The 13,233-nt window shown below is 41.5% G+C and overlaps 1 protein-coding gene across 1 annotated transcript; it reads right to left on the bottom strand.

The window, feature by feature from the left end:
* Window positions 1-6,953: 6,953 nt before the first annotated feature.
* LOC133918946 (uncharacterized) lies at window positions 6,954-9,552 on the bottom strand. The gene is made up of 2 exons (XM_062363096.1): window positions 9,309-9,552; window positions 6,954-7,508 (listed from the first exon to the last, which is right to left on the bottom strand). Exons 1-2 carry the CDS (start codon window positions 9,483-9,485, stop codon window positions 7,155-7,157), a joined length of 531 nt encoding a protein of 176 aa, XP_062219080.1. The 5' UTR covers window positions 9,486-9,552; the 3' UTR covers window positions 6,954-7,154.
* Window positions 9,553-13,233: the final 3,681 nt, after the last annotated feature.

Raw genomic sequence — 13,233 nt, 5'->3', positions numbered from 1 at the left:
CTAAGTCATAAAAAATAGATTCCTTTTTGAACATAGGAGCTCTAAGATTAGATTTTGGAACTGGTGTACTCCCATGTCCCTTTCCAGGGATAATCCTAAGTCCCTTTACCATATCATATACATGTCTCCCAATGCGATGCTTAGGAGGTGATCGAGTCTCAACTTTCTCATCAAAAGCTCTTCTGTTGCTACGGTACGGGTGATCCTTGCGAAGAAATTTATGATGACCTAGGTACACTATTTTTTGGCTGTTCTACAGCCACAAGCTCTATGTTTCATCTAAGCAATGCACACATGCACAATAGCCTTTGACAGTCTAGCCCGATCGGTTGCCAAGGGCTGACCAATCCTAGATTGTTATTAACAGCATTGCACGTAGGGTGAAGTTCTCTCTTTTGTATGCATCTCATACCTACACACCATCATTGCACAGTATTACAAGATCTTTCATTAATGATTTCAAGTAGAAATTGATATCGTTGCTAGGTTGCCTCAGCCCTGGTATTAGCACCGGCATCATGATGTACTTCCGCTTCATACACAACCAAGGAGGAAGGTTGTAGATACATAGAGTCATAGGCCAAGTGCTATGACTACTATTCATGTTGTCGAATGGATTCATCCCATCCATACTCAACCAAAATCTTATATTCCTCATATCTTATGCAAAAGGCTCCTTGTATTTCCTATTGATGTTTCTCCATTACGTAGAATAAGGGGGATGTCTCAGCATTCCATCATTCTTGCGCTCCTTGGTGTGCCATCACATCAGTTTGGCATGCCTTTTATTCGCGAACAAATAATCCAAATAGGGGACTCTAGGAAAATACCACATGACCTTGACGAGAGGCATTTTCTTCTTTCCTACACCATCAATATCATCACCGTCACACTTGTACCATGTTGCACCACAGACGAGACACACTTCCCAGTCTGCATGCTCTCCGTGATACAACATGCAATCGTTTGGACATTCATGTATTTTCTGCACTTTCAACACCAATAGGCACACAACCTGCTTGGCCTGGTACATGTTTTCTGGCAACACATTTTCCTTTGAAAGCAATTTCTTCAAGAATAGTAACAGCTCTATAAAGATTGTATCAGACCACATGTTGCTTGTCTTCAATTGTAGCAGTGAAAGCACGGTACGCAACTTTATGTGCTCCTTCTCGTAGCCCGAAAACAACGGTGTTTTAGAGTCCTCTATCATATGCTGGAACTTTTGAAACTCTTTCATTGGTGAAGTTTTCCTCCCCATTGTGCAACATCTGCTCTAGATCATCGACATCGGCGTCGGCGTTGGCTAACATCTCCTCTAGATCATCATTGACCAACGTATCTCCAACAGGTGGCATATCGGTGTATTCATTAGCCGGCATATAGGTGCACAATTCTTCATCTTCTCTGTCAATGTATTGCCCTTTCTGTACGATCTCAGCTTTAGCATGCTTGGTCCAATAGGTATAGCCAGGCATAAAGCCCATTGGCATCAAGTGGGAATGTATCCGCTGGGTGGTGAAAAACTGCTTCTTGTTCTCGCATTCGATGCATGGAAAATACATGTATTGGGACTGTGTATTTGACTACTCCACATCATTCTTGTACTCTGTGCTCACACGGCTCACATCATACATCCATGTTCTGTCCATCTACAATTATATCATTATTGTAAATCCAAATTCATAACATCTAGAAGATTTTGCAATCACCAACAAATAAATTACATCGCCATCTCCTATCGGCTATTGGCCCTGGTTGGAGGAACCACCTTTTGTATGCTTTTGCATCTGTTTCTATTGAGTGTTTATTGGTGCCATCACTAGAAATTTTCATTATTATTCAATCGTTACATGCATGACATACATATAGCTATAACTTATCAAAATTAAACAGCACATTCACCGTTGGGATCAACCTTGTGACACTCTACGACATCGTTCTCTAAATAGTGATAAAGTGCATCGAAATGATAATGAATTAAATGTCATAAGATATGATCCAAATGTTATAAAATTTGGTAGAGAATAATGAAAATTAGTGCATGAGGTTGTGAATGCAGTGGAGGAAAAAATCATATGAATTGGAGTTCATTTGCCCACTTAATTAACCAAATTACATCCTTGCTATTTTTAAATAGATTAAATGAGGTAGTTCAAACAAACTCACATGAGGAAAGTACTCAACATGGAAAAATGTATTTTTACTGTAAAAGGTATACATAGAGAAGACCTAAAAAAATAGTTTCATATGTTATGATTTTTATTAACTTCTCTAGAAATTAATCAAGTTTAAAAGGCTTAATCAAGATTAACAAAGAAGCAGTGCTAAACAATCGTTTCATGTTTGAAATATTGTTTCATAACAAAGTTTGATTGATGAATTTTGGATATTTCAAGATTTAGGATTAACAGGTTACAACATATTTAATGAAATAGAGATATTTTAGTGAACATTTCATGCATGCATGTATTTTTATCATGTAGATCATGACAAAACAAAAGTAACAAACTTGTTTCATATTTTTTTGAGCTCTAGATATTATTCTACAAATTATGCATTATTTCAGCCAGTTTATCAATACAAATAATATTCCTTTTAGAATTTTCTAGATATTCCAATCACTATTGACCGAGTTTGACTAGTCGTTGGCAGCGAACAACGGTGGAGCTTGGCCGAGGAGGGGTACCAAAATACTCAACGCACTATGGCAAACTCGTTTGGGGGTCGATGGTGGCATGTACGGTGGAAAGCACAGTCAACGGTGACCATGGCGAGCAGTGGAGCTAAGCCAGCGGCGATGGCGTGCTGTAGAGAGAGAGAGAGAGAGAGAGAGAGAGAGAGAGAGAGAGTGGAAGAGAAGGGAGTGGTGAGGTACCCTGGACCGCGGTGAAGTCCACCGTGCATTCGGCTCGGGCGGAGGCAACTCACGACTTAGAGTTCGTCAGGGAGGTGGGTGAGCTCGCGGTGGTTGCTGGCCGGCTTACGCAGAGCATTGGGTGATGATGGGTTATGATCAAACTAGCATGTGCAAAAGATTGTGTGTGGCACTGTGAAGCTCACTGAGCAATGGAATTGGACGAAGAGGGCTCAGAAGCGGTTGTGCGTCGATGAGGGCGAGGAAGGTCACCAGGGCCAAAAAGACGATGTTGTGTTCGGCTTAGGGAAGGAAGGGCCACTATTTTATACTATACACATAACTATCAGGTCATACCACCAGCCGACAGTGATGTTACAGTATCACTGTCCATCGGTGGCTTCAGTCAGCAGTGATGATACAGTAGGCATCAGTGCCGGATCAAGCCATTGGCCGACAGTGATGACCCTTATCACTGCTGGTTTATAAGCCACGATAACATATTCTTCCGGTGCGGTTTATGAACCGGCAGTGATGGGTCGACATATAAGCTTATTTCTATAGTAATGATACATCCAGCTATGCAAACAATTATGCAAAATATTTTCCATATCTTTTAATGTATGCTACGCAATGATAAGCTAACAATTGTGGGGGAAAGATGAGACAAAAAGTCTCTGCAGGTACCAGCGATCTGCTTGGATGATGTACGACTAGGGTGAAAACACATTGGATATTAATTGAATAGTCTATTTTTCACATTAGTATCCATATTTTAATACAAATACGAATATGAATTTTAATATCTTCGAATGCGAATACAAATCGGATTATTCAAACACAAATCCGCATCCGAATACATAATAGATTCAGCTGTATGCAAATATCCTACAACTTTAACGATAAATTGTGAAATATGTCAATTCATCATAGGGAAGTTCATTTTTAGTGGATTGATCATCTACCGTAAGGCAAAGAGCCACTTTTAATATAGTATCATGACTTTAGATTATTTTAGACCGTTGGATGGGAGATGAAAGTGCTAGATTTATCTCTACAATATATATGATATTATACCAAATAATAAAATAATAGATACGGTCGAAAGAATTAAGTAAGAAAATAAGATAAAATAATAGAACATTATGTTACTCATATATATGCCATAGACATATTCGGATACGGATATTATCATATCCACATCCATTTTTGAGAAACGGATTCATATATATCCATATCCATATTTTGGAAAACAAATTCGGATATATCCATATTTGCATCCATCTATCAATCGGATACGGATTTTCTTACCACGTTTACATTTGACACCAATACAAATATTGGATAACACTGATATATACTATCTATTTTCCACCCCTAGTGCAACCTACCCAGCTCGCACCTTCCAATCAAATTATGTATGGGAGTTTTTATATATATTTTTTAAGTACAAGTCAGACGCACACGGACACTCATGCACGCACACTGCACTCATTCCCACACATACTTATGTGGGTTCGTCCTAGCACACGTCTAAACATAATTGGAGGTATAATCTCACCTAGCGCGGGTACATATTTTGACCACTAAACACACTCACATGTACATGTACTATTCCTTTCAAGATTTAATTCTAAGAAAATATGAGCACATGTGCTGAGTCTAAGGCTCGAACATGGTTGGACATGCACTACCAAAAAAAGGTCATCCTTGCCCCATTTCACTACCGGTTCTTAAGCTACAGGCGCACATAAAAGTCGAGCCAGTAAAAACTAGTAGTGATAGTAGTTATCATTGTTGATCCTTATTACGAACCAGAAGTGATGCATCCCTGCCGATTCGTAACATGAACTAGCAGTGATAATATGTTCTTTAAAAAACGTGCATAAAAAGATGTGACTTTAATAATCGATAGTGATAATATTTATCTTAACCGTGATAATATTTATCACTATCATTTATTAAAAAGATGTTCCTTTAATAACCGACAGTGATAATATTTATCACTGTCAGTTCATATTCCAAACCGACATTGATAAATATTATCACTACCAGTTCATAATTCAAACCGACGGAGCAATAATTAACGAAAACAAACCGACAGTGCTATCGGTTTGTATTACAAACTAGCAGTGATAATTTTTTTATAAATAGAACTCGTCTCCCACAGACGCCCCTATCTCATTTCGCTCTTCTGAAGCCGCCCTCGAGGGACAATGGCGGTCGAAGTCGAGCGGTGGTCATCATCTCCACTACGGTCACCTCTGTCCCTTGTGCCCAGTTTCAACGTGACGTAGCCACCTCACTGTTCATCGAGCCTACTCCCGAGCAACCCACGCGCCCATGCACGTTCCATGTCTCCTCATATCCTCTCCTCCCCGTCTTCTCATCTCCTCTCCCCATCTCCATTACGTGCGTTAAAGATGATTGTGGTAATAGGTAAATCTTGTGTGAAGATGAATGCCAAAAAAAAACACAAATATGTTGAAGATGGATTGTGCTATTGCTATTAATTTAGGCTTACTATGGTCAATGTGAATGTATATTTAGATATTGTCATTTGTTCAAGCTAGATTACGACAATAAGCATATCTAAATGAGTAGTAGAAAATATATTTTCTTCAAAATTGTATTTTCACTATTCATTTAGATATACTATTGTCACTTGGATAGTGTTCTCACTTGGCTGGCGCAACATCTGTTCCTATTTTTAGATTTAGGTATAAAATATCTACCATGAACATCTTGGTATGGAGACTTCTGTCTCAAGTTTGAGATCAACTCAAACTTGAGATAGATCCCTATACTGAAGAGTTCCTGGTAGAGTATTTTTGCACATAAGGAAGGATTATCATTACCGATTCAAAGACAAATCGGTAATGATAGTTTAGTTATCACTGTTGGTTAAAAGCATGAACCGGTAGTGATACCCACTATCACTGTCAGTTTATAAAACTGATATTGATATCAATTTTGAGTCGACAGTGATGATCTTTCTATAGTAATGAGGGTTCCATTACAAGGATCCTAACCAACTAAGGCATACTCTGTTAGCAAGTTTTTATACATGTTCCTCACGACTAACAGGATTACCAAGAAACATACGTTGTAATCTATGTGAACTTTTGTTGTGGCCAATTTAGGAGCCACATTTTTTTAGAACATGCTCATTATAAAAGGAAAATAGGATGCATAGTCTGAGGTCTTTAACGTATTCTCAAATTTAGAGGCAAAGAGCACTAAACCAACCAGAAGTACCTAGTCGATATATGCACATTATAATTCATACCCTTTTTGTACTGCAGCAGAAAATTAGAAAAATATTCCAAATAAACAACAGAGAAATGCATCTCCACATGTATATGCAAGTACATGAACAATCCTAGCAACACAAATACGCACATAACAAGGGGTTGGCATGGCAATGATACAAGGCCATCCTTTTTTTTTTAGAGTTTTTTTTCAAGCAAAAGAAAATAACCTTGCTGCAATAGCATTTCCCGACCACGGATAGATACCATGTGTTACCATTCATTAGTCACTTATTTGATTCTATCTCAGAGGAAGAGTGTTCGTTCAGGCTAACGAAAGATCTGAGAGGAAAATCATCCTCTAAATTTGTGTTGATCACAACCTGCTAGAGTCAGAGAAGCTGACAACATTCAAAACACATCAAAAGGCCCACGATTCCTATCCAGCCCAGCGGTCCCCCAGCCAGTGTGTGCATGAGCAGCATCGATTCAACTCCACTGGGAAGAGCAGAATCCAGATCAATACAAACAGAAAGGCTGTGCACCTGAAGGGATTTCCTGCTGAATCCCTACCAACACTCACTGATAAAGAAAGCTTCCCGAACCAGGACATGCCAGGTCCATTTGTCAGTCATTGTTCATAAAGATGTCATAATAATCTCTGGTCATTTGTACTAATAGGAGGACTAGAATATAAATGACATTCACCAAAACAAACTCGACGAATCGAGCTGTTCACCACTTACAAAGTGGGGGCAAGTGACTGGCAGAAAGCAGTGTCAGAGTAGTACTGCAAGTAAATAGTAGGCAGCTTTGCATCATATGCTGCTGGATAACTGAAAAGGTTAAGCAGAAGCTAAATACCAGTCCAATTAGATATGTAGCCTACAAGGCTTGTGGCTAACAGTTGGTTCTTTAGGCATCTAATATAGAGGGGAACTCGAACACAACCAGACTTCTTTCTTAACCACCAAAATAGAGCATCCCTGTACCCATTCATCAGCATAACCTAGATCACATAAAGCAAGAACCAGCTAAGCTAACATTCATGGAGCTCCAAGTCTTTTCAGACTGTTGTTCTGCTCCTTGTTTGAAGTGAGGTTGGTGGCGTTGTTGTTGGCGCTAACGTTGTTATTGGAGCTGTAGCTGTAGCAGGTGTGCTTTTTGGATGAGCCCTTGCACTGGCCGACTGGGTACTTGTGCGCATTGATCTCCATCTTGTGCAGGGCAGCCTTGCCAAGATCGATGCCACACATGTCTGACAGCCGGACCAGGTAGAGGAGCACGTCGGCGAGCTCCTCGCCCAAGTGCTCCTTCCCAGCCTCGTCCCAGCCTGGCAACCCCTTGGGCACCTCCCCTTTCCATTGGAATATCTCAGATAGCTCCCCCACCTCCCCTACCTGCACAGCAAGAAGCAAACAAACATGATAAGGCACTAAAAATCCATGAAAAAAGTTTAGTTGGGTGCCAATTAGACTAGGCCCAGGAGCTAGTTGGTATGCTCCCACATTGCCCATTATGGGCATCTCCTAGGTGGGCAACACTTGGGAAGAAAGCGATGATGTATAACTTTTTTTGTTAGCCCCCACCAAAACACAAGGGTACATCAGGAGAATAAAGACATCTCGTGAGGTGACTGGTATGCGTAAGCCCAACTAACTCAAACTATTGTTACGGATAATCTAATAGTGAAAAAACAAACAAAAAGAGAACGTTGCAACAGGATGTGTATTGTCAGCTACTCCCAGGGAGCTCAGGACTGAAGATTTGTTGTTTTGTCTGCTGTACTACAGTACAGTTCTCTGTGGAATCTTTGTCAGGCATGGTTGGTGGATGGTTTGTGTCGTTTTTAGGTTGGAATAAGAAGCATATATTCTGTACATATTATTTTATTCCATATTCTGCAAAGAAAAGAAAAAGGGTGCTGACTAGAACATGGACATTTTCATCACCTAAGTTGTAGAAATACAAATGGAGAGGTTAAGCAGACTATCATGCACATGGTCCATAACAAAACTTGATAAAGTACAATAGCTTTAACATTTTCTTGTCCATTATTCCTATAAATGAGCGAATATCAATGTTCACATATTTCTCTAGTCTCTACTTCTACACAACCTTTTGTTTTGGGCAAATTGCTTAAATAGCCATGAACACATAAACAAGTAGAGCAGCTCTTTTCTTCTAAGTAAACCATGAAACAATTTGCCAAACCAACAAACAACTTCAGAAGGTTTTAGACACCAGATTGATAAACTAAAATTTGATGAAACATGAGGCGTAAAAAATTCTAGTTGGGTTTACACTAATCCAGTTTTCATATGACAAACCAAATTTCGACAAACATCAAGATTTACAGTTATCCCTGAAGAAGGAAAAATAGTCATCCATACACATCCATGTTCAACATAATGAAAAATGGGTTGCTAGTAGACACATAATATCGATATATTGACAGATGCAACATCCCTTTAAACAAAGTGGGATGCTACTAAACCATGTCATAAAATCGAATTATTCTGGAACACTCCCATATGAATAGATCACAACACACTAAAACAACGGACAGAAAGATAATATGGATTATTAGTACATGATAGCAGTAAAAGTGAAGCAATGTAGCACCTCAATCTTTTTCCTCGAAAAGGACTGCACCTCACTGTTCGCTCCGTACAGATCAAAATTTTACTAGCACAGTTCAGTCTTTCCTGTAAGAAAGGTACTAACATTTCATTTGATCACCCCCTTTTTTCCAGATAATGAATGACACACCACACAAAATTTCTGGAAAGTATGTCAAGACTTTGATTCTCACTTTCTCCTCTTTGTGTCCCATGAGCAAGACCACACAAGATCGTCGAATTTCACCGTAAAGAAGGACAGCCCCATGAACCTCAACCTCGCAACGTGGTACGTACCAAAAAGAGAACAAAAAGCGACCGACCTGACAACTACGGGGAGGACCGACAGACGACGAGGCTTTTCTGCCCGCAATCATTCTCTCTTCTCCGGACAAGAACTGGACCGCCTAAACCCATCCTGATCCTCATTGTTCCATTTTTTTCTCTAATCGCGTCAAGAAACCCTCAAAATAATTAACTCACAAATAAAACGGAGCAAGATTCTTCAAACGGAGGCGGAATTGACCATCGAGATCACAAGAGAAGAGGAAGAGGGGAGAGAAGGTGGAGCAGACGGACCAGGGCGAGGAGGAGGTTCCGGGGGGAATGGAACTGCTCCCAGTCCCTCTCCCTGGCGAAGTCAGCCATCCGCTTCCGCAGCGCCTCCAGGCTAACCGCCGCTGCCGCCTCCTCACCATCACGACCACCGGCGCCGCCATTCTCCGCCCCCTCCATGTCCACCTCCGCACGGTTCATCTCCTCTCGCTACTTTCTTTTGTTTTTTAATTTATCCCCTTCTCTCTCCTCGTAGCGAAAAGAGAGAAGCGAAGGACGGAAGAAGGCTATAAATATGGTAGGAGGCGAGGAGTGGGGTTAGGGTTTCTTTATTTGGCAACATGCGGGGCCCAGCATTTGAGTCAGGCCAGTCCGGGCCGGGCTGGCGCGCTGGAGCAGGAATGATGGGCCGGACGTCGTAGCCCTTCCACGCGCTTAGAATTTTTTTAAAACGGAAAAGAGTCTATATTGCCTTGCTAAGCTATTGCGGGAGTCTGTTTGTCCATTCAATCGTAAAAGTTAGATATCTCACCTTCTCAAACTATTTAAATTGGTATAATTTATCTCTTTAATATATTTTAATAGTAGTTTTATACTACGTGGCAACAACTTAGCATGCCGTGTTGACAGCATTTCACTCGCGTGACATCAAAACATTAAAAACACATAAATAAATAAAAATTTTAAAAATACTAGAAACAATTTTACAATATTATGTGAAAAAATTCAAAAATAATATCCTTTACATTATATTTCATGGACAGCAAGCTTGGAAAAAAGAAGAAGAAAAAGTGTGCTTTAAAAAGCCTGCAGCTCATTTATTAATTAACATCAACGAAAATATTAATAAGTAAACACATATTTTCTCCTTGATTTTTACAAAGTTAGTTTCTCCATAAGAGGATCTAAGATCTTAAGACGATATATAAAATATTTTCAAGACCTCACCATTTTCAAGACCTCACCATGAGCCCCACCCTGGTCGCAATAGGAGACCCCACGACCAGACTTCATTGGTCGCAGGGCAGGTACTCATCGAACCGATCAAATCTCATTTAATGATATCCACTCAAGTATTTTCCTTCATCAGGTACTCCCTTTTGACGAGCATGGTCGTGGGATGGTGTAGCATAGCAGTTGTAACACCCAGTTTTAAAGCAACAAAACCTGGTACAACATATGTGTGCCATGATCAAGTTTCGTACATGCATTATATCATCAGTGTATCATCACAGTGCCATTACAATAACGATATTAACTTATTACAAAAGGACATGAGGATCTAAAAAAAACACAGTGGAACAAGAAAGTTTCAGCGCCAGCGGGTCTTCCATCTTCCACAGGCGTCAACCGGGGGCACATCATCCTAAAACAGGAGCTCCGGGTCGAAGTCATCTTCATCGAAGGATGCAACTTCGTTGATGGCTTCTGAATAGTAGAAAGATGCAAGAAAGGGGACTACGAGTGTGAGTACAAAATGTACTCTGCAAGTGTAGGAAAATATGCTATGAGGCTTAAGTCAAGGAAAGGTTAGACACTGGTTAACTGCACTAAACAACTATGACGTATGACTTCAACAACATGCATCCTATTTACTAAGAGAGGAGACACAACTATGACAAGGGGAACAACTCATCGGATTCCATCCGACTACCAAGACTCACCAGGTAATTTCATTAGCCAGCTACCTGACCAACTATAACAAAACCCTGATCCCAACTAATCATGAAGAAGTCCAAGCCACTCTTGATCGTGAGCACGGTTGATCGATCAGGTTTATACTCTATAGAGTTTGCACAACTTTCCTCACGAGTCATGATTCTCATGTTGCTTCACAGTTCCGGGGTGTAGAGTCGGGGTCTCAATACAAGACCTTTACAGAGCTCCCATCGATCTGTTGGCACCCACTGAGGTTTCACCACTAACAGACGATTCCATCGCTGCAAAAGCCCCCTCTTGTGGCACTCAACCGTCCATTGGTGCCCACAGAACCGGAAGGGTGGCTAATTAGTTGGCCAGGCCATACCCATATAAGCCTCGTGGTTATGTGGTTTAGCCGGGTTACATGTTTCAAGAACCGATCCTTAGGATCCCATACAAGATCAACCAAAAATTAACTATGCATTACCCACACACGTGCATTCCCGCACCATCATCATTCAAACATTCTGTTGGGATCCCTAGATCATATTGCTACAAAATTACCATACCTGATTCTCGTTGCATAATTATTAGTCAAGATTAATATTTACCCAACTATGACAACACTAGCTTATCTACCCATCATTACCCATGACTCATCAACAACGACAAGGAATAATCATATAAGACCTAGTAAACTCTAACATGGGATTCCAGTTTAGAAAGGCGAGCAATGAAGGAATAAATAGCTTACACATGAATCCTATAATGGGAGAAAGATGTTCAAGGACATTTGCCTTTAGCTGAGGGTTGCTCGAAGTCTTCAAAAACTTGATTATGCAAGTTAACGAACTGATCACCTCCTAAACAACACATCGGAAAAGCATACAAGAAAACTACTAATAAAAGTATACCAAATAGTACTAACACTAGGTCAAAACTCTAAAAAGACTCTACATGCCACTACGAGAATTTGAGCACAAAAATCACCCAAATCGGAGCTACGAGCATAAAGTGAATAAGAATTATTTTTCCATAGAAAAACCTACAGAAAAAGGTCCATGGACCCATGGACCACGGCCTGAGGGCCGGTCCATGGTCCACGGTGGACCTATTATAAAAGAGTGAAGGGGTATGCGATCTGAGCCACACGATCAAGATCGGACGGCTCGAGGTGAAGGGAGCAAACCAGGTGGTGTTGGACATGGTCTGCAGCCAGCCGATGGAGGCGCATGGTCGGAACCTCGCCAGAGAAGCGCGAAGTCACGCTTCCGGACGGCGGAGAGAAGCCAAGGAGCGGGGGGACAATCCACCGAAGGCCCTGCGACACTAAAGAGGTAAGAATCAGGGTCAACAGTGGCTCGAGCACGAAGAATCAACACGGTGGCGGAGCTCTTACTGGCGACAGGGACGAAAGGCACAGCGATAGCGCAAGAGCGAGGGAGAGAGGGCAAAAGCGGCCGGACGGGGTGGAGAACGGGTGGACGATGCTCGGAATGGGCTTAAATAGGGAGGAGGTAGCTCGTGGAGGGAGAGCAACACGGCCGGAGCCATTTCCAAATCAACGGCCACCTTCCATAAATCGGATTAAAGAATGAAGGAAAGAGGGGAGGGGAACCCGGGAGGTTTCATGCAACGCGTAAAGGAGAGGGCGGGGATCGTGGGCGCGACATTGATTGGCGAGAAACGACTTGGGGAGGTGCCGGATTTTGAACGGGTGGCGGGATTCGGGGGCGGAAACAATGAGCGGGAGGAGGAAGAAGCAAATCCGATGGGCTCGGGCGCACAGCTCGGCTCAGCACTGGCCCATGTCACGTCCCAAATTCCATAATCACATAATTAAGCATAATTATGCTTCTTAAGCATTATATTTAATTTTGTGTAATTTTGTTTTATAACTCTATCGCAATTCGTTTCATGTCAATCGAATGAGAGAATCGAATTCGGGAGAGAGAAAAATGAAATTCACAGTCAAAACGGCCCCTTTTCTCTAAAATGTGGGCCCCACATGTAGGCCAACCACTCCCTCCACTTGGGCAGCAGCTCCACCTGCCCTCTCTCTCCTCCTCCTCACTCCCACCCGTGCTCCCCACCAGCCCAAGCAAGGGAGCAGCCCCCTCTCTCCTCTCTCAAGCACTCTCTCCCTCCCTCAAATCCGCGCGCTAGGAGCCAAATCAAGGTATGCATGTGGTACCATTGCGATCACAAGCTCATAAGCTTCCCATTCCTCCAATTTGTTTGCTCATTCCCGAAGGATTTGAGCCGATTTGGATGTCTTTTGGTGTTAGAGTTGAAAAGTGAAGAACAC

The sequence above is a fragment of the Phragmites australis genome, chromosome 5 (assembly GCF_958298935.1).
Source record: "Phragmites australis chromosome 5, lpPhrAust1.1, whole genome shotgun sequence".
Taxonomy (NCBI): Eukaryota; Viridiplantae; Streptophyta; class Magnoliopsida; order Poales; family Poaceae; genus Phragmites; species Phragmites australis.
This window is presented reverse-complemented; position numbering and strand designations above follow the sequence as displayed.